Source organism: Atractosteus spatula, chromosome 3 (genome assembly GCF_055471065.1).
Source record: "Atractosteus spatula isolate fAtrSpa1 chromosome 3, fAtrSpa1.hap1, whole genome shotgun sequence".
Taxonomy (NCBI): domain Eukaryota; kingdom Metazoa; phylum Chordata; class Actinopteri; order Semionotiformes; family Lepisosteidae; genus Atractosteus; species Atractosteus spatula.
This window is the reverse complement of record NC_142708.1, coordinates 36,926,387-36,951,209: the sequence shown is the minus strand read 5'-3', so window position 1 is coordinate 36,951,209 and position 24,823 is coordinate 36,926,387. Positions and strand designations below refer to the sequence as shown.

The 24,823-nt window shown below is 37.6% G+C and overlaps 1 protein-coding gene across 2 annotated transcripts in view; it reads right to left on the bottom strand.

Moving 5' to 3' along the window:
• prkg2 (protein kinase cGMP-dependent 2) overlaps positions 1-15,269 on the bottom strand; it is a 44,538-nt gene extending 29,269 nt beyond the window's left edge. The window contains exons 1-4 of one of the 2 annotated variants that reach the window (XM_088911314.1): positions 15,229-15,269; positions 12,443-12,973; positions 5,834-6,000; positions 4,052-4,165 (exon numbers count right to left, since the gene is read on the bottom strand). In XM_088911314.1, the coding sequence (XP_088767440.1) occupies positions 4,052-4,165; positions 5,834-6,000; positions 12,443-12,973; positions 15,229-15,269 (853 nt within the window). Of the gene's footprint in view, positions 1-4,051; positions 4,166-5,833; positions 6,001-12,442; positions 12,974-15,228 lie in introns of those variants that run through there. The other variant, XM_088911315.1, reaches the window with a different exon arrangement.
• Positions 15,270-24,823: the final 9,554 nt, after the last annotated feature.

The following is a 24,823-nucleotide window of genomic DNA, read 5'->3' as shown; positions in this document are numbered from 1 at the left end:
TTGGGAAAAATAGGGCTCTTCCCACAGGGCTGTGGGGAAAATTATAGAGCTTTTCCCAGAGGAAATAATTAGCTACTGTATGACACTGCCCTTCTGCCTGAGTTGGAGAGGAAAATAATAGCAAAGAAAGTGAAGCCCTCCAGCCAGAGCTGGGGAACAATAATAGTCTGCAGTAGTTCTACAGAAAAATAATTTAGCAGTAGCCCTTTAAACTGGTGCTGGGGAAAAATAAGTTAGGTGTAGAGCTGCCCTTTCAGCTGGAGCTGGGGAAATATTAATTAATAATTGGCCTTCAGACAAGAAACAGATTCAGTTGGCTATCTTTGCCCACCAGTCTGTGCTGGATAAAGGCTAGGCAATCTAACAGGGCTCCACCTTGGATTTTTATGCATGTCAACACCATTTTCATCCCCGCTCAGTGATCCATTGATACTGTCAGAAGCAGGATGCACAATTGATCCTGCTCCAGTGATTGCTGGTGTCCTGTCAGACAGTCTGTAATCTTCCACCATGTTGGGCAATTCAGCTTTGAAAAAAGGCAGGTCTAAACCACAGGAAAAGAAACACCTCATGACATCACACAATGTAGTTGTATCAAAGTAAATGTTGTAAATGTTTGCATTAATTTTACTTTGTCCCTCATTATTTCACTTCACTGCTCTAGAATAATACAATAGTCCGCATGATGTACAACTCTGACATCTGACATCTCTGAACACGGTCTGTTAAAGGAAAAACAGCATACTCCATTGAATAAAAAGCTCCATAACTGTCTCTGGCACAATTCCAGATATTCTATGGCCCACAGAATAATCTCTGACCTGTCAACATATTATCTCTTTGCAAATCATGCAATGATTTTCATGCAGTTAGCTACATCGTTTTCTTACCGTATGGGTTATTTGTTACTAGAATTTCTTGTGATATAGCCACGACTATCTGAAAACATAGATGTGACCATTGTGGATGGATGGATGTACGTAGATGTGACCATCCTGGGCTAACACTTTGTCAACCAGGACATAGACTGTCCCTCACTTAATGATTTCCTGGATTCTCTGCACTAGTCTGTTGTTTGTTGAAACAACACATCTTATTCTCTGGGCAGCTTGGTTCATGTATAATAAGTCAATAAATCATGTTTACAATAATTTGATTCTAATGACAAAATATTGTAGGTGATGTGGAGATTTAATTTACTGTAAATATCAGAAAATTGTTACAGTAAATTGTAAGAGCACTTGATGACTGTTAGGAACTCATCAAAAATAATAATTTACAATCTCACAAACGGATTCTAAATATACAACATACAATTTATTGATTTAAAACCAGAACATACATCAATAACAAACTAAAAGAATATATCAGTGACAATCTGCTATGATACAAATGGCTAATATTTCACTCGGGGATTACAAATTAACACATTGAATATAACATGTGTTATGGTCTACCTCACAGTTCAATATATAATTCACATATTCAATTATATAATGAACTCACAGGTTCAATATATAATTGCATTACATTTACAATTATATTACAAGTATATACTGTATGCATTTACTCTCATGAACTAAACATCAAATGTGTATGGAATAATGTAACTCTTCCGAATTATAATATAAAGTTTTATACTCAAAGATCCATTGGCCACACGCCCTCGATGAGTTAAACTTTCCACTGGTAAGACAGGGCTTGGAGTTGGTCCACGGTCCACTTCAAGCTGCTCTGTTCTGATAGGAGTCCCCGTACCAGAAAGGAGAGGGGGAGCTTTGCCTTGCATTGCTTAGCAGCTCTGCCTTAGTTAGCCTCTAGCTGAGTTTCGGTCTTAAAAAACACTCTGTAAAACAGTCTGTGCATGCAGTTTGTTCTCCTTGCAGTCCAGCCGCAAGATATGGGAAAACTTGGTTCGTCCCAGCTATAGCTTGGTATTGAATATGCTTGGATATTCAATGTTGACAAAAAAGAGAGTCCAGCTGTCTAATTCCATTGATCAGGCAAAAATAACAGTCAATTCACGATAACAAGACTTTTTCTGTTGCAGAAATAATATCTGTACTTTACTGACTTACTCTGGCTTGGTGTCTTGAAGAAAAGTTTATGTCCTGACTCATACTGCTTGCAGTCACATGGTTAGAAAAGTCAGATTGCCAATTTAAGCTAGAGAGATAAGGAGTGAATTAACCAACAAAAATGACTTTGATTCCTGCTTTTAAGATACAGCAACACAAGTTAGTGATTGGAGATGCTGTTGGGTTTTGTTCTAGAACCCACATTGCAGATCTCTCACTGGTGGACCTACCTTTGAGTGATGAACCTTGGACCCATGGTTTTGTGAAAAAAAAGACTACAGATTAGATTTAGTCTATCTGCGATATATACTGATGGAAAAAAGAAACGCAACATCTTCTGGAATGAGAATACTATAGTTATAGCTTATGTACTTTCACAAAAAATTATCAATTTGTTTTAAGCCCTTTAAACAGCAATACAGCTTGTGCAGTGAGGCACTGCAACTAGCCAATCACAAGAAAAGCTTGTTAAGTGCACTTTTACCCAACGACGTCCAGGTGGAACAGTGCCTCATTAGGTCACCTTTAAAAAGGCCTTAATTCAAAACTTAGGTCACTACAAGAAAAAGGCCACAGTTAGTCAGTTTTCTGTGCATTCTATAATGCCTTGAATGTCACCAGAAGCAAGGGAGAGGGCCATTGGCCATTGCTAAAGGCAGGCATGTCATGTGCCAGCATTGCCAGACACTATGGAGTAAGCCGCTCCACTGTGTCCCAACTGCAGAGAAGGTTTCAGCAGACCGGCAGGACAGATGACCGTCCAAGATCCGGTCGCCCTCGAGTGACTACACCAGAGCAGGACCCACACATCAGACTGGTCCATCTGAGAAATCGTTTCAGATCTGCTACCCATACTGCTGCTGAAACTGCCTTCATACAGAGTGCCTGCATCAGTGACAGGACAGTGAGGCTCCATGCTGCTGGCCTTAGAGTAAGGCGACCTGTCAGAGGCCTTCTGCTCACACCTCCTAGACATCACACTGACTGTCTTGGGCTAGAAAGAGGCTGCGATGGACTTGTCAGCAGTGGCATCAGGTCCTCTTCACGGTTGAGTCACTCTTCAGCCTGTTCCACGCAAATTATATGCTGGGAGGGCCAGAGTGTGGAGGAGGAGGTGTTGCGTTTCTTTTTTCCATTAATATATATGATTACACTGTTAGACAATCCTCTGTATTTTGGATCCAGCTGTCTGGTCAAGGCACACAAAGATTATCAGAGAACTTAATAAAACTTAATTCTACGTATAATAATAGATCTTGTCCCTACAGTATTAGATGAGATATCAATATTATTCTGAGAATAATGAAATGTGAAACAAGGAGCAGAGGAGTTGTGTTTTTTCACAAATTAGTGACAATTAAAATTACAGGTAATTCACAACACAGCTGTTATTAACAGAGAGAGCCGGGTCATCACAGATTTTTCAATCTTTGTGCTCTGATAGAGAGAAGTATAATGCATAATCATGTCAGACTGGCAAAAGGCAAACCTCACAGGCAAAGGAGTCACCAGAAAGGTCTGGTTTATAAAGTTGATTAATCCCAACTCAACTGAACATGAGATGCTCTTTGAAGAATGATGCACCTGGGCAAAGCATGCACTTTACAAGCGATTACTGAGGGAACATCTGAAAAGAACCCTACAAGAGCCCATCTATTATGACCAGAATAATGTTGTATCAATGTCATTCTTTGATTGCAGTTTCATGAAATCTCATACTTTAACTAGACAGAGCTTCCATTCTTCTTAAGGCCTTTGACATATTGAAAATGTGACAAAAGCTATTAGTTGGAATACTCACTGGCTGTATTTTAATGTTTTTCATTATATTTAAGTATTTTAACATTTTGTACTGTATATGCAATTTCAATAATTATGTAGAGTATGACATTTTTAAAAAATATTTTTTTCTTATATGCATGTCTTCCCTATTTTCCATGACAATTTTTTATTATAAACCAAGTATATTTTACCTCTGACTGATGCGGTCCTGGTGCAGTTATATAATATTGCCAATTCACCAAATGCAGTCCACACAGATATTGTTGTTAATAATTTGCTCTGCTGAAAGACATCCAGGTGTCCCTCTGTGAAAGGAATATGAAAAAACATTATTCTTCTATTTTAATTATTGAGCATCATTATGATTTGGATTGAGAGATAAGTACATTATCAATTGACATATTTTGCTGCATATTTTCTGACTAGTAATGAATGCTTTAATCTCCCAACTAACCATTAACTGGTCTACTTATATGTCAAAGGATTTCTGAAAAAAGCTGACATTTTATCACACTCAAGGCCAAATTTGAAAAATGTATGAGAAATGCTAAGTAAATAAAGGCTGTTGCAGGAAGCCTAATCGAAACAAGATTATTTCCATTATTGATTTAACCGCCCTTAAACTCTTCAATTGTTTAATTCAATGGCACAAATTTAAACTGTCTGTTTAAATAAACACAGAACCACTTTCCATGCAATAAGAAGTCTTTTGTGCCGGCTTAATTTGGACATAAACACTAGAAAATGCACAAAAATAAAGCTTTTAAATATTAATTTAAGGCCAGTTGCTAAAAATTTTAACACATGCCATTTAACCATTACACATATATAATAACAATTATTTTAGACATTCCTGTAACAAGGGTGAAAACATTTTTAAAAAATTATATTAGGAGTTTAGCCAAATTATTGTTATATTTACATATATCTTTTAGCATAAAAAATCATGCACTTCAGTTCCTTCTGTGTGGCAGATACTGACATTAACACGTACACACTCACACCAGGGCCAATTTTTACAGAGGCCAATTGACCTACCAGTATGTTTTGGGAATATAAACTGGAAAAAACCCACATAAACATGGGGAGAACATTCAAACACCACACAGACTTGAACCCAGAGCCCCAGCGCTGTGAGTCAGAAATGCTAATTGCTGAGCCACCACATCACCAAGAATTGATCTGACCTTTCAAAAATTAAAGGCACTTGACACCATTCAGAATTAGAAAATGAAACAAAAATTGTACAGGGCAGCAAAGTGGAGCAGCAGATAGCATTGCTTCCTCACAGCACTCAGGTCCTGGGCTTAATACCATGCTGAGAAACCTGTGTGTATTTAAATGTTCACATTCTGTCTTCTTGAGTTTTCCCCAGGTGATAAGGTTTCCTACCACATCCTGTTGACATTCTGTAAAGATTAATTAGCACCTCTAAATTACTACACCTATATTTGTGAGCCTTAATGTGTGTGTCATGCAAGAGACAGGGGTTTTGTCCAGGTTTTCACTCTGCATTGTGTCCTGGGCTGGCCAGAGTAGACTCTGGTGCATTGCTTACTTCTAAGGATAAAACAGTTACTGGAAATGAATGGATTGAAAATCTTAATTTCCCTTTCAGAGACCAAATAATTACTTGTAATTGTAATATATTATAATTACAATTTCAACACTTTATTGGTTTCTTGTTTTCAGAAAACTCTGTAAGCTGTATTCCTTTTTCATTGGTTATAATCATGGTTCAACACAACAATTAAAGTGTTCCTGTAGTTCTCTCCTAATTATACCTGCTGCGATATCATGAGGGGCTACCATTAACTTTTAACCCATTCCAAAATGGGAATCTTTATATGTAGTGGTAGCTGTAGTAATAGTGTATAGTAATACCTTATAAATAATATGTCTTCATTTTTAGTTAACCTTAATAAAAGATAAATGTCTATATCCTGTATTATTTTTCTAATTGTTTTCAGTACCTGCCAGAACAAATAAATGATTGCCGGGTTCCCCCTGCTTGACGACATATTCTCCTTGGTTGTAGGTTCTCTCATACATGCACTCCACCATGTCTCGGATTTGCTGCGTCTCTAGCCTCTTAAGAAACTGGTTCTTATTGAGAGCCTCTGTGATCAGTTTCTTCACACTGTCAAACACAACAAATAACTGTGAGTGCCAATAGAACAAAACAACAATAAATCACTCCTGTTATACAGTATATATCAAATCTCTTAAAAAAACATCTACCTCTAAAGCCAACTGTTATTAAACAGGTAATTTCCATACCCCAGCTACATGAGCTCATTGGGACACAGCTTATATTATCCATGGTATGAAAAGCATGAATAAGCATCTCCTCCCCCCATCCATCTAGTCCATCTAAGATAGACTAGAGCAATTGGGGTAAAGTACCTCTTCCAAGGTACAACAGATGGATTGCAGCAGGAATGTAAAACCACAAACCTCCTTGCCTTCAATTGTTGTTAAAGGTAAAGATAAAGCTTTTATGACATTTTATGGATCTTGAATTTAACTCAAATTGTTAAGGGTTAAATATCACTTAAAAAGTCAGAACTGCTGAACAGAGATCTGGACTTTTGCAGCAAGACAGTACATTCAAATTACTCATCCCACAGGTAACAATAAAGTTACAGCTGAGAACATCTGCCCAAAAGAAACTGGATTTGATTAAATGTTTACTGGAGCCATTAAATTAATTAGAACATAATCCCTACAGCATTTCTGAAAAAAATATTTGGCTTCTTTAAGACTGTTTGAACTTCAGCATTCTCCAACATTGTAGGAGAGGTACATTTATTGATACACAGTGAATAAAATGCATCTGCATTCTTCTATTCTATAGGCCATACACAAACCTAAGTATATCTTTACAAAGGCTTTATATTGTAAAACCAGGAATCCAGCAACATAAAATAAGACTGTGGACGTATCGTTTGCTTACAAGTTACAACATCTTGCTTTTTAGCAAGATTACTAGTAGATTTGTACATCTGAAGGAGGTTTTCATTTAAGTGTGCTTACATGTATTGTAAGAGACAGATGTGAGGTTTTCTGTGTTCATATGTGATCAGTGCCCTAAGGCCATTTTAACAGATTGCAAGCTTGCTTTGCCAAAGGACAGGGCAGGGGTTACAGAGCATTTCCACATTTAAATGAAAGGGGAAATTGAATTTTAAACTACTTATTTTTATCTAATCTGTCAGCCAAATTATATTACATGACAGGAAAATTCTTGTTATGAACATATTGGTACCGGTAATAACCCAAGCATTTTCTTTTACTTGTCACTATCTGTAAGAATGCATTAACCAAATGATTACTACTGTTTTTTCTTTTAGATTAAACCATCCAAGAACATCATACCTGAATATATACTGTAATTTCACAATAGTGAAATGTCTTAAAAAATAATTTATCATTTAAATCCTCACAGGAATTATTTTGTGCAACTAAGAAATTAGCCTGCCAGTTTTGAAAAGCTATATAATTATTTGACCAAATGTTAAAACATGACAGAAATATTGTTTTTTTAATAACTGAAAAAAATGAAATTACAAAGATCTCCAGTTGTCAAAGGATTATTGCTGAATGCTTAGAATTTACATTTCAAGAATATTTATATCTATTTTTATTATATAATCATTTTATCAGTTTCTGGGTTTTCACAGTATAAGTTTAAATAATTATGAAAAACATATTTCAAAATTAGGCTTCCATTTCCTTGTGACCTTATGAGAAAATGGCTAGAAAAGGGATGGGTTGTATTTTAAAATTATTTTCGTGAATTATACAGCAAAGAAAAGGAAATACAAATATGAAATGGTTTGAATGAATTGTAAGTGTAAATAATATGGGAGGTGCATTGTACATTTAGAAACTAAAAGCTCTACAATCTATGAAGCTATATTTCAAATTGACTGCGAATAGTAAGTAAACACGTGGTTAAAATGCTTAATAATCAAAACAGTTCTTTTTAAGCCTTTCAATTATAATAATTTACTTAACTAAATGTTAGTTTCATGCTTTTTCTGTTTGAATGTCTAGCCACTTACAAAATACTTGACACCGTTCATTTTAAACATTATCAAGCATACGTTTTAGACAGCGACATTAAAGCAGGAAGAATGAATCCCAGCATGGTTCTTTTATGTATTGAAAAGCATATGGCAAACCATAATAATCACATACTGTGAAAATTTCTATTAACATAAAAATGAAAAAAAGCATGTGTAAAGTTTTTTTAAAAAAACTTTTAAATATAAAGACTAATAGAACCTAGAGGAGTTAAATGATGCTCAAGCTGCCTGACTATATTATCAAAGAAAAGTAAACAACTTACAAATATTACATGAAACCACTGGATTTTCTTAATAATAAATACAGTGATACAGTGTGGTTACAATACTGTAACCACAGGGCTGTGGGTCTCATCAAGACAAATGGACTGAAGATGAATGAACGGATGGAATACACCAGAGTAATATTATACTTAGATATGGGCGATATGGCCAAAAACATTATCACGATAAAAAATTTCATATCAGTCGATATCGATAATTATATCACGATAAATGTCAAATCATTATTTCTTTCAAGTTTAAAGGCAGATTTTTTCTCCTGAGTGAATGTTGAAGAAACCAGTTAATTGGTAAATTAAACAACTCTTTATTTTAAGAACACAACAAACACTTGCCAATCAGCAGAAACATTAAACAAATCTGAGGTAGAGAGTATTCAAGTCTTTTTTATGTCAAAATATGCATGAGTAAAATTTACAAAATAAATATCTTAATAGAAAAATTAAATACTGCAGTGTGATAAAACACACATAGAAGATGGCTCAGACAGACTTCAAAGTTTAAAGTGCTCTGTTTTATGTTTGATCGTAAAAAGCCAAAATATCTCCAAATTTCCAAAGTTGAATGACCTTTTCTGTCGACGATGTAATCGTCCTTCGAGCTGGTCGTTGGCAGCACTACATTTGCTTCAGTGTCACTCATTTCTCCACTCTAACTACATCCTGTCAGCCACCACCGTGTGGGTAAACAACACCACGTTAGCTGCCCGGTCTGCAACATGCACGCGCACTCGCGTAGTATTTTGTGCACATGCGCAAAGCATAAAAACATATATATTGAACATTTATCGAACTTTTGTTAAAATTATATAGAGGAAAATTATATCGCGATAATTATCGTTATCGAATTATCGCCCAGCACTAATCCGAAGCAACACCAACTGTACATTACAGAATTATTCAAATAACAATTATTCTTCTATTTTCCAAGCAAATTTGGAAGCTCAAAGCAACTTTTGTATCACGTTGCGGAATCTCAAGACCTTTCCTGAAAGTAATGCAATTGCACACACGCCTGATGATAAAGGAGTTCCTTTACTATTGCATAGCAAGACAAGGGTATATATCAGACAGTAGATTTACAGTATATTTAAATGCACATACAGTATGCACATATTAGCCCAATACCAGGGGGATTCCTGGAGACCCATTGTATAATGACACAGTCCAGACTGAAATCAGTAATGTCTGTACAATGGAGTTCAAGCCATAATGCAAATGAGTGCTTTTACTTTTTAAACCACTTGGGAGTGGTTGGGAAGTCAGGGCAAGTGATTGCCTGTGCTGTCTCATTTTTCTTCCAGGGATTACCTCATATGTTGGAAATTTGAGATAAAAGACTAAACTTGGGGTGGCAAAATGGCACAGTGGTTAGCAGTGCTGCCTTGCAGTGCTGGGGCCCCTCGTTCAGTTCCTGGGGCGCTACCTGTGGGGAGTTAGAATACTCTTCCTATGCATGTGTGGGATTGCTCTAGGTACTCTAGTTTCCTCCCACAGAATAAGACCTACTGGTAGGTTAATTGTCTCCTGTAAAACATGGCCCTGGTGTGAGAGTGTATGTGTACATGTACCCTGTGATGGACTAGCATCCTGTCCAGGCTGTATGGTTGCAGGGTTAGACTCTAGTGTTCCCCAATACCTGGAACCTGAGTAAAGTGATTTTGAAAATGGATGGATGATTTTTTAATTTCCCTTTGAAATTTCCCTTTCTTCTTAAAGAGAAAGTAAGGACTTCTGGTATCAAATGGTCAGGCTATGAATTCTTTATTTAAAAACATCGCTTGCTAAGGAACAAAATATTATTCACAGAATTTAAGGGATCCTTGTATGATGTACAGTATATTCCACATATGCTTAAAAAACAACATTTTCTTTTCTCAAAGAGCAGTTAGTTAACACGTATTGTCTGCTCTCTTACTCTATTGATGAATCTCATTTCTCATGAAGAAAAGAAATGCCAATTACTTTGTGAGCTATGGAACTCAGTCTTACCCATGCCTTACTAAGCAAAAATAGGGCTTAGAGTTACACATCCAGATGGTCAGTTTCACCTATAGAAAAGACTAGTAACCACTTATTCAAATTTTCCAAATATCTTCCAGTCACAAAGACAAATAATGGTCTTATGAAAAATGACACTAGCAACAGAATTGGAATATAGTGGTATCAGCTGTTGACCTTGCACAGCCACACTGCCTTGCAATTTGCAGAGTTTTCCCAAAAGACTATTTAAAAGACATACTACATGCTCCAGGAAGATAGATACAAAAAATGTTTTTATCAGAGGCTTCCAGAAATAAAAGAAAGAAATTAGGACAAATAAAAAAAAGTGATTTGTCCACTTCATTCTTTAGATTAATTAAAAAGTCTTTTTTGCTTTGAATAACTTCAGGAATCCCAAATTATTAAAAATAAGACAACAGAGGAGTCATAGAAATTAAAAAATGATGGCCTTTGTCTTTCATATGCATTAATATATGTGTATAGAAAAATTCACAGCATGTATTTTGCTATTAGTTTGCCCAGTTTGTACATATCATTACAGGATATAATAGCAACCCAGGAGCTAGCTGCCCTATTTCTTCACTGTCCACTAAGTACACAATTCCTCGATCTCACATTATAACAGGGCAGTCTTTTTTAATGTAAGATCCACTGATGTTGACTCGATGACATTTTTATTTTTACCCTGCAGCTCGACATTCAGCTCATTCAGCAGTTCAGTCAAATCTGTGAGGAATGTTAAATCCTGTAGCCGCTGGTCATCCTCTAATTGGGCATATTCACCATCTTTTGAGGACTTGGGAAACTCTTTGATTTCAGGCAACAGCTGAACCTCACCAAAAATGTTTGTTTTTGAAATCTCCAAACAGCAAGTCAGTAGCCTCAGCAAATACTATTTCTATTCTCGATCCCTGAATGACTTTGTGTTTAGCCAGGACGTGGCACACACTGAATGATGCAATGACTGCCGCTTTCTCTCTTGTATTAGGCCTCTACTGCTACTAGTTGAGATTTTAATTTTTCCACTTTTCTTTTCCATAACTCACTATTTAGTGGGAAAGTCCACAACATACGTTTTGTGTGCAGTTTTGAAATGTTGTTCTATATTTCCCTTTTTTGCATAGATGCTAGCATTGCAGATTTGAATATGAAAGTACAAAAAAATTATCATGCTCCCATTCCTTGTGGTAACAGTAAGTTTTTGGTCTCTTTGCTTCATCATTTTTGCTCAAACACTACAACTATCAATAGGCAGTCAAACTTATCAAACTGTTGGCGAATTTTTCACGGCCAGTCTGTTTCGCTTCACTATGCACTGTAGCAGCAACAACCAAGAGAACGTTCTTGGAAAGCACTCACAACACTATTTATTGAGCTCCTGTAGCCTTCTTTTCAGTGTCAGCCTGCACTCAGGAAAGAGACTTTTACAACCCATTCGACAAGGGTTAAACACACACAAGGGCAGTAAAATGTATGACATTACATCCAAAGATCTGAATGAATTTTTAGGCTATCAAAAAAAGTAAATATTCAAATAGCCCATTTATTGTTTGCCAAACATTAACAATGACATCGATCAGGACTGGTTGGACACCCCTGCATTATAATATGTAGCTACAAAGTCATTTATATTGATTACTGCTTTAATGTGTATGACTACGACCTATCTTTCATAGCAGTAAATCTTAAAATATCCATGATACTAAAAGTCAAGAGACACTTACTAAAAGTCAAGAGTTTCAGAGGAATGGTACATGTGACTCAATGGACACCATTAAGTCCCCAGCATGATTTCCTGACCCAGAGATGTAATCCAAATACTGATTAGATCCCGCTGTTTCTATCTTCTGAGATCTGACAGAATCAGATCCAAGGGTGGCATGGCTGTGATCTACAGAGAGGTCTTTTGCCTTCATTGGAAAATCTGCTGCCTAGACTCGAATGAGTTTCCATTCTTTGTAGTTTCAAAGGATGTATCAGCTATATGAAAAGGTCAAAGACAGCAGTATTAAATTCTCAATGAACAGTTCGTTAACATTATGAACTTACACAAATTTCCCAATAAAAATGAACATTTCCTAAAACCTGCAAAAACTGAAAAAAAAAGATTTTAAGCTATGATTAAGAACATAGATTTGAATAGTTTGACACCCCAGCTATACCCAGTAGATGAAAGATAGTACTGAAGAAAAGGGTGTAAGCTTACCTTGAATCTTTCCGAACCCTGACATTCTCTAAAGAAAACTTGGGAAATCTGCTAGTGGAGGTGGAGGTGGGCTCTGCTGACACTCCTTCTTTTGCACCCTTCCTCTTGTTCAGGGTGTGACTGAAAAAATCACTGACATGCTGGCTGAATCTGAATTTGAGTGGTGAGGGATGAAGGCTCTGACCACCTTGAGTTTTTAGTACATCCTGAAGCTTGTTCAGCTGTATGCACTTGTTTTGTAGCTCCTCAGTAAGCTCAGAAATAACTCTAGTCTGCTTGACAAGCTGCTCCTGAAGCCCTTTGATTTTGTAATCTTTGTCACAAAGCTCTTCATCTTTTCTTTTGCTTTCCTTTTCCAGATCTGAAACTTTAAATCTGAGGATTTCAGATGTGCCCTTGACATTAAGGCCAGTACCAGCATCTTTGAACAGCTTGTTTCCATTGCCATTAAGAGAAAGACTCACTACAGTCCCGTCTGGTTGCTTTATTTGTTTTGGTTTCACTGATCCATTCCCCATTCTATTTGAGGACCTGGAAAAAAGTACAAGATCATTTTTAACTTCATGTAAGGAGCAGCGAAATGTTAAAGATAAAAGTACATAGTATAAAGTATATGTGGATATTGCTACAAAGATTTTAACCTTTAAGTGTGGTAGACTTTCTAAACTGTAGAACCTATGATAGAAGTATGTTTTCCTTTGAGTTCAAGGCACAAAGAATGTACATCTTGAAATGTCTGCCCTGTTAGTAGATGGATGTCTGAAACTCAGCCTTAGTTTAAAATTTAGTTATTCTGGGTACAGAAAATAAGCTAAAAGATGAAAATAACATTTTTAAAGTTGGTGTTTCTGGTGTTTGGTTTAGTTGTATTCAAAATTAAGGAAAATATTGATTTCCTTATCATCTGTTTTTATACCAACTTTCTTGCAAACCATTTTAGTGAGGAGGTCAGAATTGGTTGCTTATTGACTAAAAAGAATCTGGACTTAGGAACATTTAGTACAATATCAGGTACTCAGGATGACGTCACCACACGTCACCCTAAGGAGGAAAACTTCAGAATTATATGTACCTGTCTCAAATGTATTTAACACTAGTTTTAATCACTTGAAAAATAGCAACTGTAAAATAATTCTATCATTTTTGTACTTACCACAATTTGTAGCAGTGTACAATGTCACTCAAATGAGGATGAGAAAAAGAAAGCTGGACGACACTAAATTCAACTGGTTTGTAACAAACTGCGTTGATATACTTTTTTGATACAGGACTCTGACTATCCATAGCATGCATCTTGTATACTAACATTCTATTACAAATGATTGAGGATTTACTACCACACAACTAAAGCAGGTTAAGTATTTATTACTGCAAACTAAGCTGTATTGGGGGTCTTAAGATGCCTTCTTTAACTTCATGTTAAATTAAGTTGAGAGGTTAGGTATGATCCAGGAGAAGGAATCCCTCTCTGTTTGAGAACTTGGTTAAGCTGTTAAATATGAATTAGAAGTTCAGCATGGAAGATCCTGAAAAAGACCTATTTCAATATGACTTGTAATTGATAACTGGTCAGTGATTATTATTACCAATAGATCACGTTAAAGCCAATATTATTTAATTGGAAAAAAAACATCAGAATTTAAAGGATGTTGATGACCATTGTAAGACACTTGAAAATGTCAATATACTGTAGTCTAGACCACACTTTGACACAAAACTCAGGCTGATCTACTTTCATCAAGTACAGTCATAATTAATGAATGGGCCAGGCTGTTTCTTACAACAGGAGATTTATGTTTACACAGAACTTTTAAAATGAGACCTCACATTAAGATCCTATATTCCCAATATGATGTACTTTTAAACTAATCCTAATTTCTTCTTCTTCTTCTTCTTCTTCTTCATCTTCTTATCATTTATTATATTTCTTGAATATTATAACAGTATATTTTTTCCTCATATATTCTTTTTCATTACACATTTCATTGGAAGTTACTGGGTATGTATGCAACCTATCGTTTATTTTTTAAATGAATACAGATGAAAATATATATATATATCTTTATTGTCAGTGTACAAAGCTATTTTTGTCTTACTAAACGCTGTATCTGAAATAATAACGCTACTTTAAAACCATCTTGAAAATCTTTACCGACAGAAGACTTTCTTCACTAAAAAATTATTGAAAATACAAGCATCCCTTCACAAACATTATTTGGCTATGGTTAGACCATGTCTGACAAAAAAAAATGAACTCGCTCAATTTTTCTGTCATTTCAGAACGCCTAATAGGGGTTGTTTTTCTAGGACTCTATTTTAATTTTAATGCATATTTTTATTTCTAGATTACTGTTGTTTTTTTTTTCTCAAATTTAGTCTTACATTAAGAAACTGTGATGTCAAGCCTTGTCAGAATGGTCAAAACTAACTTGGGCTACTTTAGAATTTATTTTTCTGATATCAATTTACCGTAGTAGTACATTAAGTCGTTTATGTATTAATGAAATCATTGTACTGAACAGTAGTGAATGTAAATTCTTACTCGCGTAAAACTAACTGAATAAACAAACTAAATTGTGACTTGTTTTACATTCAATATTTATATTGTCATACGGTTGTCAAACGCATTTGTCGATATGCTGCTTTTATCCTGATCCTGTTGCACCTGTCGTAATTTAAAACACTGCAGTTTAACGCTTGAAAAAAAATTCAACTGCTAAGTAATAAAGTATTTGAATCAACAACACTGCTAGATAAACTTTGTTTAATAAAATGTTTTTACTTACGACAGTTCAGTGACGTCTAGTCCGCTTTTAAAAGCATTCATATATTTTGAAATAATACGAGCAAAAAAAAACTTCGGTAGCTCAGTGAAATCGATTCCCTTAATTTGCAAAAACGATGTCTTGCTCTTTCCAAGAACAGACCGTGTTTTGTGAGATGAAACAAATCCTGTCGCCTGACACGCTATTTCGCTGGATTCTCTTGGCAACCTACAGTAGATAAGGCTAGTATTGAGCCCTCTGCCCGTTTGGACAGTTATCAGCGTAACACCATTTCTGCATTTTTTTTTTTTCAAGTGATGTATCAGCGATCCTTTTGCTTGTTAATATCCAATAGTATAAGAGGAAATCTAACAGTAGAATTTGACCTGGGATGTCACGTGAGGTGAGCAAGTGGTCATGTTTAGCATGAACTACAGTACGCTTGAAATGGATTGAAGTATTTTGTTATTCTTACTCTATCGCTATAAACATAAAATACATAATTTCTAAGTTACCCTGTTACGTGAATTAAAAAATAAGAAGAAAACGCTTTTTCTTGTGATCTTCAGCGTAGAGTCTGATAGCTCATTATATTACTGTATTATACATTTCTCTGTAATCTGTTATGCTTAAGTAGATACTGTACTGTACGTCCTTAACTGTCAGTATTTGGCTCATGGAATTTCGTTATTAGTCAAAAAGAATATGTTGGAATAGTGGATGAAAAATGGTTTTATGAAATTAGGTAATTCCACAACACATTTTTCTGAACTGAAGATTTGTATCTTGTTTTTACAACAATGTTGTGGAAAGACAGCTAAATTTGTTGTAAATTCATGGAAATAGCCTTGATGGTGTTTGTTATTATACTACTAATAAAGAAATAGTATTAGAGTATAAGAGTAAAGCATGAGTCTCTTCTATCACAAATAAGTAAAATGACAAAACACTTACAACACCGATGTAATGGAACACTATACTGTACATGGCCATAATTGGTGTTTGATTCTAAAATCAATGGTCCTGGGGATGTTACAGTATATTGACTCACTTCTTGATTTCAATAGTAAATGTCTTGTAACTGCAAAAACATGCATGGGTCCAAATAACAATTTACATCAAGTGTGATTGATACTGAGAAATAATCATATACAGGTTAGTGAAATTGCTAGCAGCCATATCACCCTGCAACTTACAATTGGCAACTCACTGAACCTAAGCAGGTGTGAGCCTGGCCAGTACCTGGATGGGAGATCTCCTGGGAAAAACTAAGGTTGCTGCTGGAAGAGGTGTTAGTGAGGCCAGCAAGGGGTGCTTATCCTGCAGTCCAGGTGTGTCCTAATGCCCCAGTATAGTGAGGGGGACACTATACTGTAAATAAGTGCTGTCCTTTGGATGAGATGTGAAACTGAGGTCCTGACTCTCTGTGGTCATTAAAAATCCCAGGGTGTTTCTCAAAAAGAGTAGGGGTGTAACATCAGCTCAAAGATTGGGTTCAAACCACCAAATGGAGACTGGTGTGCTGACAAGTGGACCCTGCTGATGTGGGATAAACACTAGGAAAGAGAGAGAGGTTAGTGAAATCATTTTTTTTTTCATTGGGAGAAGGATGACATTATTATCTAAAGCTAAATATCTGTTTAAAAGAATGTGTTTGACCTTCAAACCTTAGTGAAAACATTTTTAAAAGTTTATTTATGATAAGCTTACAAATGAAGAGAAAGATGACAGCCTGTCATCCTTCACTTCCTCTCTCTGCTTAATCTAATGATCCAAACTTCTATCTTAACTATCTTCTGGTTTTCAGAGCAATAACTAATGTCACTATGACAGCCTTTTTCAATCCAAACAACATACCAGATATGTGCTGAAACAAGTATGTTCAAATTCAACATAGAAGGAATTTCCTTGAAGAACTGGAAATCTTGCAAGCATTTTGAAGATGCACAACATCAACGTCCTCACCTAACTGAAGCCAGTGCTCCCAAGTGCACCAATCACACCTTTATATAAAATAACAGTTGGTGGTAAAGCCTTTAGTTACAAGGCCCCTAGCTTATGGAACAGTCTCCCACACCATATTTGGGATGCCGAGTCAATCTCAGTGTTCAAATCCAGACTGAAGACCTATTACCAGCCTGTCCTATTCACACCTTACATTATAGCCTGATGCAACCATGTCTGCTGGTGCTGCTGTACAAGCAGATGCATTTGTTCTGACCAAACTATCTTATTCTCCTCCCCACATGTCCGGATGGTGCCCAGGCTGGGCACCATCTGAGTTGGATGCTGCCATGGATCCAAGAGGGACATTGTGGATATAGCTATGGTTTAGGAGGAATTTACTGGTCTACAGAGATCTGCATGGAGTAATAAATTAGTAACTAATACCCCCATTCATTTATTTCCTTTTTTTAAAATTATATAATGCTAGCATGCCCAAAGGGGTTGGGCAACCAGTTGACCTTGGATCCCTAGAGGCTTTTTTTCTCCTAAGGAGTTTTTGGTTCCTCTGCTCCGTTGTCTTCTGGTGTTCTGTTCTGTATTAACAAAATGTATGGTCACTTGCATTGTTAAACACATTGGGGCAACCTTGTTGTGAAAGGTGCTATATAAAAATAAATTGAGTTGAATTGAATTATATACAGAAACTATCTTCTAGGAAGAATATAGCTACAATGTGGTGAAAAAGTAAGTATATCCCCTTAAGATCTTAGGGTTTAACATATTTAGACATACTGTACTTGAAAATCTTAATAGCAGATAAAACTAACCTCATTTAACAAATAACAAAAAAAAAGTTCTACTTTGTCATTATTTTAAAAAATCTGTTACTTTGCTTCTTGGTGTGTAAAAGCCAGCGGGTGGCTGAGGGGAAAAAAGGATCCATCTGCGAGAGACAGAGATGATGAAAAGGGTTTTGTGTCCAGGAGGATGCACAAGGGCTGGCAGAGAAATCCAAGTGAGTTGTAGCCTTGGGGTGACTAAGCTAAGGTTATGAAGGCAGAAGCAATGAAAAAGTGGGTGATGATCCAGAGGTACAGGGCTGCCACTGTACTGGTGCTGAAGGAATAAAAACACAGGACTGGTGGGATCAGCACACAAGGGAATATTTCATGAGCTGAATCTGCCACAGGAAGTGCAGGCAACTGATGGCTAATTTGCAAGCTTTTGGTAATCCATGGCACAAGATAACAATTTGAGTCAATGTAGCTTGAATAACAGAGCACCAAGGCAGTAGCAAGTGGGGTTTGTTACTGTAATTAGCTCCAGGTTGCTGTAAGGGCCTGCCATGGGTCCAGGTGGTGCCAGGAGAACTCAAGCTCCTCATGCAAATGCGAACTGTCCTGACAGTTCTGACCCATCCGGGGATAACAGTGCCCCCCTCCCCCCTTAAAGGCCGACTTCTGGATTCCTCCGGAACCAGATGTGGATGGCATGCACCATTCGGGGAGTTTGGATGTCTCGGGCTGGGACCCAGGAGCACTCCTCAGGACCACTGCTTCTTCAATGGACCAGATATCGTAGACTGTTCTGTATCCTTCAGGAGTCTAGGATCCAGTGTGCTTTGGGTTCTTCCTCTCCTTTCACAGCCAGAGCAGGCACCCTGGCTGGTGCTAGAGATCCCAGTGTGGGTTTGACAACCGAAATATGGAATGCTGAAGAAGCTGGAGAAGGGCAAGTCAGTAGGAGATAGAGTCCACATGCTCCTTCACCTTACAGGGCTCGAAGAAACATGAAGGTAACTTTCTTGACATCAGGTGAAGGCGAAGATATTTGATGGACAGCAATATGCATTGACCGAGACTGAGAGAGGGAGTGACTGAGGAGGTTGGCTTTCATGGTTCTCCAATCCCCCTCCAGATCTTATGAAGCCCTGTCAGTAGCAGTGATGCCCATGGAGTATTGGTTCAACCTGAGGAGAGGGGGTTTGAACCCACACTAGCGTTCAGACAGGGACATACCTGTCATTGTGTTGAGGAAGGTTGTCTAGAAAAACTTAGCCCAAGGGAGAAGAGAGTCCCATTGAGCAGGCCACTATATATTCTTTGACATCCACCCTCAGGAAGGCCACCAGAAATGTCTGCCAAGGAGTTCCAAGAAGCACCTTTGGGCGCCGGGGTGTACTTCTAACTTCTAACTGAAGTGGGGTCCCACTTCAGAACTTAAGGTCTGGCCTGTGGGGACACAAAAGTTTGTCTCAGCAGAGCATGTGGAAGAGCTGGGGTTTTAGCTGTTGCTGCCAAGACTGCCCTTTCCATCTCATAAAATAAGATCCTCAGGAATAATGGGAATGGTACCTTTTGGAAGCTGGTCTCTTAATGTGGATTCTTTAAAAGGCGTTGGCTTTGCCAATCTTGCTTCCTGGCTAATAGGAGATAGAAAAATCAAACTGGGAGGACTGTGAGGCCTATTGTGCTTGTCGAGGGTTGAGTCTTTTGTGCCTTAACATATTCCTAGTTCTTATAGTTGGTAAAGACCATAAAGGGTTTTTGTGTTTCATCCAAAAGGTTTTTTGACTCTTCCAGGACTATTTTTATTGCTAGTAGATCCTCATTGTCACCATCATAGCTGCACTCCACCAGGACGATTTGTAGGATAAGAAGGGAGTCTGGGGTGTGAGCCAATGCGTTGCTAGAGGACTGCCCCTACTCCCACTTCTGAGTGTCTAATTTGACCTCATATGGGTATGAGGGATCCAGATGGTAGAGAATGAGTGTTGAGGTGAAGTGGCTCCTCCAAGGCCTTCTGCACTCTGGAGATCCAACAGCTCCAACTTGGTCCCTTTTTGGTGAAGGCTGTAATCTGAGCTACCACTGTGCTGAAGTTCCAAATACAGTTGCGGTAGTACTTGGTCAGTCTCACAAAGCACTGGATTTGCCTGACGTTGGTGTGGGTGAGCCAGTCCATTTTTGAAGCAAGCTTACTGGAATCCATCTGAGTTCCAGTGGAAGACAGTATATACCTCTGTCCAGTGAAACTTGCGCTTGGCATAGAAGCAGTGTTCTCTGAGGCATTATGAGACTTGCCAGACGTGTCCAATGTGTTCTTTTAGGTTTCTAAAGAAGACCAGAATATCATCTAGGTAGACAGTGACGAACATGTTTGCAAAGTCCGAAAGGATATTGTTTATAAGGTGTTCGAAGATTACCAGAGTATTATATAGGCCAAATGGCATTATCAGATATTCATAATGCCCAGAGCTGGTGTTGAAGTTCACATAATGCAGACCAAGTTGTAAACGCCTCTCTTGTCAATCTTAGTAAAGACCCTAGCCTGACTGGCCTTCTCCAGTGGCAAAGTGTGCTGTTTTGTTTTTATGATTTTATTAAGGATACAAGGGTGGAGAGATCTGTCTTTCTGCTGGACAAAAAAGAAACCAGCCACTGCAGGTGAAGTGGAGGTACAGATAAATCCTGTCTTAAGATTCTCCTGAACGTACTCCTTCATCACTTTAGTTTCTTTGAGAGAGAGACCAATGACTCGAATGCTCAGGGGAGTGGTCCCAGGCAGGAGATCAATTGCACAGCTGTACTTCTTGTGTCTCCACTTTGGTTTTGTTGAACACAATATTCAGCAGAGAGACATGTCTACATATATGCCTCCTAGACACATTTGCTTGAAGGCGAGTTGTTGGTAGGTGGACACCTATGCCAAGAGTTCCTTTGCTTCCCAGGCCAGTCCAAGACCACAGAACTTTAATGCATTCTGCATCTAAAAGTCAAAGCAGTCAAGGATACTTGCTCCAGTCTTCTTGCAAATGTGTTCCTGGCTGATAGGCTTCCCTTCCAGTGCCTAGACTGTGAGACTGAGGTTGCTGGAAACTAGTGGGACTAGACTTACTTTTCCCAGCTGTGGGCACTGCCGGATTTCCTATCAGTGTCTAGGGCCTACAAAGCTTTTAGGGCCTAAAAAGGAGGGAAACACAAGTGACTACCGAAAAACAAGCTGAAATAACATGCGTTTTGAAGCATCTAGAGTCAGTCACAATAATCATACACTATGTAGCGGCTGTTTTAGAAACTAGAAGTATGAAAGTGATGGTCACTCGACCCGCTCCAGCAATAGCATTAGAATAGTTTAAAGTGCATCATGTCAATCGATGTAATTCAATTGGCGTTTACCCCTCTTTTTGCACATTTCAGAGTGAAAGTGCCTAGGGCCTAGGCCCTTGCTGTGGGGTCAGGTTTCTTCCAGTGCCCCTTCTCACCATGTTATAAACAAAGCCTCTGCTCTTGGCGCCTGTTAGGTTCATCCAGTGTTAGCCAAGTTCTGCACAGAAGAAGTTGGACCAGGTAGCTCTCACAGTGCAACTGGTGATTGTACTCTGCTTGTGTGGGTGTGGAAGGATTGGATTTTTTAATGTATTTGTTCAGTAGCGCACTCTCAATAGCACATGTGTAAAATGTGTTAAGAACAGTTGAAGATGGATCAAAGTTTTTCAACTCACTGTTGTGCCTTCTTTGTAGCTCCAGTTACATGCTGGGGCCACTTTAAATCATAATGTTAACCATCTCTACAGCCACTCCATTGACTTGAATAGGTATGTTTCCCCACACTGCTTTCTAAAATTGATGACAAGCTCTTTGGTTTTGCTGAAGTTGAGGGAGAGATTATTGTTAAGGCACCACTCCACTAGGTTCCTGATCTCATGCCTGTAGGCTGTCTCATCGTTAGCGGTGATTTGGCCAATGATGGTAGTGTCATCAGCATATTCTAGGTGGAGTTGGAGCTGTGTCTGGCCACACAGTCGTGGGTAAACAAGAAAAACAGCAGGGGACTAAGCATACATCCTTGAGGATCTATATTGACGGTCAGCATGGAAGAAAGGTTTCCATCGACCCTCACAGTGGTCTGCCAGTCAGGAAATCCATAATCCACCTGCATAGAGAGGTGTTGATGCCCAGGTCATTAAGCTTCCTGAAAGTTAAATTAGTAACCTAATATTAGATTGTTTTGATAAATCATATACTGTATGCAGTAGCAGAAGTAGGTTGTTTTGAAGAAATTTGTCTTGCTTTCTTCACACATATGCTAAATTATGCTAAAAAATAAGGTTAGGTGTTAGTTGTTTGTAGGAAAATAAACTAGTACATTTTGACCACAAGGAAACTAACATCTATCAAAGGCTGCCTCAAGATCACCTTGGGTTGGTATCTTCGCAGCTGCCAGGATTTAAAATTGGCTTTAGATTTATGCCATATAAGGGATTTTTGGTTTTCAGTGTATGTTGCATGATGAAATCTATCTTTTTAAAACACATTATTTAGCTGCCAGCCACAACAGTTGTAAACCCTCTCTTAGTTGATCCCATTTGGCCTGGCCAGCTCTACCATAACTGTTTTACTGACATACCTGACAAAGCAACAACCAAGTCTGCTAATACTTTATTTTCTCCCTGGCTTGATCTTCATAGAAACCTAGTGCCTAACGTGATGAAGCTAGGATGGCTTCCTTCAGTGAGATTTCATCCCTTTAAACCCCAAATGACAGAAGCTCATTACAAATCAGGGCCCTCTGACAAGAGAACTAACCTTAGCCCTTCACTTGCCTAACTTGCTGCATTGAGAGCCTACCAGCTCCTTAGAGATGGATTTCTGAATCTTACTTGTTTTAACTGTGCTGTTCTTACTAATCAAGATATGTAGTGTTTCAAACAATTGAAAAACAACTGGCTCTGGCAGTCCTTGACTGATGCTGTAGTCAGGAGTTCTCTCTCTCTGATTCTCAGATGTTCACATCCTTTTAAGCATTTTCCATGGTCTTATTATACCTGAATGTTAAGTTAAGCCACATATCAACTGTCTGCACATGTGAATGTTTTATTTCTCACACGTTGAAAATGTTAGCTAGTTTTACCATAGGGTGGGGAAGAAATTATTTAAACATGTGCACTTATCCCCAACTTGTCAAGTTCAATTTTTTGCTCTCCCCACAGCATTGTGGGTACATTTTTTACATTGTTTAATGTGCCTTCAGGTTTGTTGCTAAGGAGTCCACATGCTGCTTGTTGTAAAGGCTATTCCCACCAAATGTGGTTTCCCCTACTGGTGAGTCTTCCATGGCAGCTGCATCTGTGATGTGACCAAGGAGGTCCCATAGATGGGTCACTGTTGCACCTCTATCCACTCTTCCTAGAGCTGTGGACCTGGTCCCTCGTGCCTCCTGAGCATGCTGGGATTGCCTGATGTAGTGATACACATTAGTATTCTTATAAATAGGAAATCTATTGTGGTTGGTAGAAAATTGGGAGTTCTTTTGTGCCTAATCTCCATGTTCATTTACTTCCAATAGAACCCAGGGCCCCTGTGCTTCAAGTCAGCATTGTTACCCGCTGTGAAGCCCAGTATTATATTATAATTTACACATCCAACTGTATACTGCAGGGATACCATAATCAGGTAATATAAATTTACAAACCTCTCTGCTCTTTTCCCAACTTGTGGACAATTTGAATTAGAAAATCATTTAGAAGAATTAACTTTATACTTTAAATGTAATATTTATAAGACAGTTTTGTCTGCTGCAGCATTATGTTGTGAGAGATTTATTCTTATATCCATATTTTATATGTATATGTATATGTAATATAATAAAATCCATAATAGTATAACTAGTTAGGATATACAGCACTACACCAGTATGCCATCTGTGCCTGTCCACTATTACTTTATAAGCTGATCTCCCAGGATCCAAGAGCTAACCGCTAGTGCCTGTCGTGCTAACTGCCACTCTATTGTTTTGCCCCCATACTCTCTCTACATACATTATTAAATTTGAAGATACAATTTGTTTGATTCTTTTATCCATTTCTGGAAAAAAAATTCAACAACACAAAGTTGTTGAAGGTACATGATTACACATAATTCTTATACAAAATGGGTTTGTGAGAAGGAAGAAAAGTAGCTGTGGTGCCAAACTTTCTGAAGTCATTCTGAAAGGCATTTAAATTATCTCGGGAAGTTTCATTTAAAAGTTTATCGAAATTGTGATATTTACCAGCCAGGCAAATCCCTTTCTCTTTGTTTACCATTTGCAGATTAAATGTTTCTAATTACAATATCTTGCAACTGAATAAAACTGAATGGACATAAGTGATAAACTGATAGCCTGAAGGTTAAAACTTTAAAACAGCATTAAATGCACATACCCAACAGCAACATGACATGGTTTACTGTTACTATAATCCTTTTTAATAAGTGTCTTCTTGATTTCTTGTGTGCTATTTTTTCTTCAGGTAAATGTTTCCAGAAAATATTTGATAAGATCCCTCATAAAGATTAATTCTCCAATTAGGAGCCATAGGAATACAAGGTAATTTACACACAATTTCCATACAGTGTAGTACAACAAAGACTAAGAGGAGTTTTGATCTTTTAGATCGATCAATTTCCTATCTGGGGCAAGTTTTTAATTTTGCCAGAAAAATGTGATTGTACTAACCCCATAACAATTTCTTAGTTTCAAACCTAATTTTCTTCTCTGTATTAGTTGAATAGTATCCAAAGGAAAATGGAAGATACTTTGTCCTTTCATCACCATTAAATTGATCACCTATTAAAAGCTGTTGTAACAGATATAGAAGTGCAAACTCTTAATGATACCAAGATGAGCT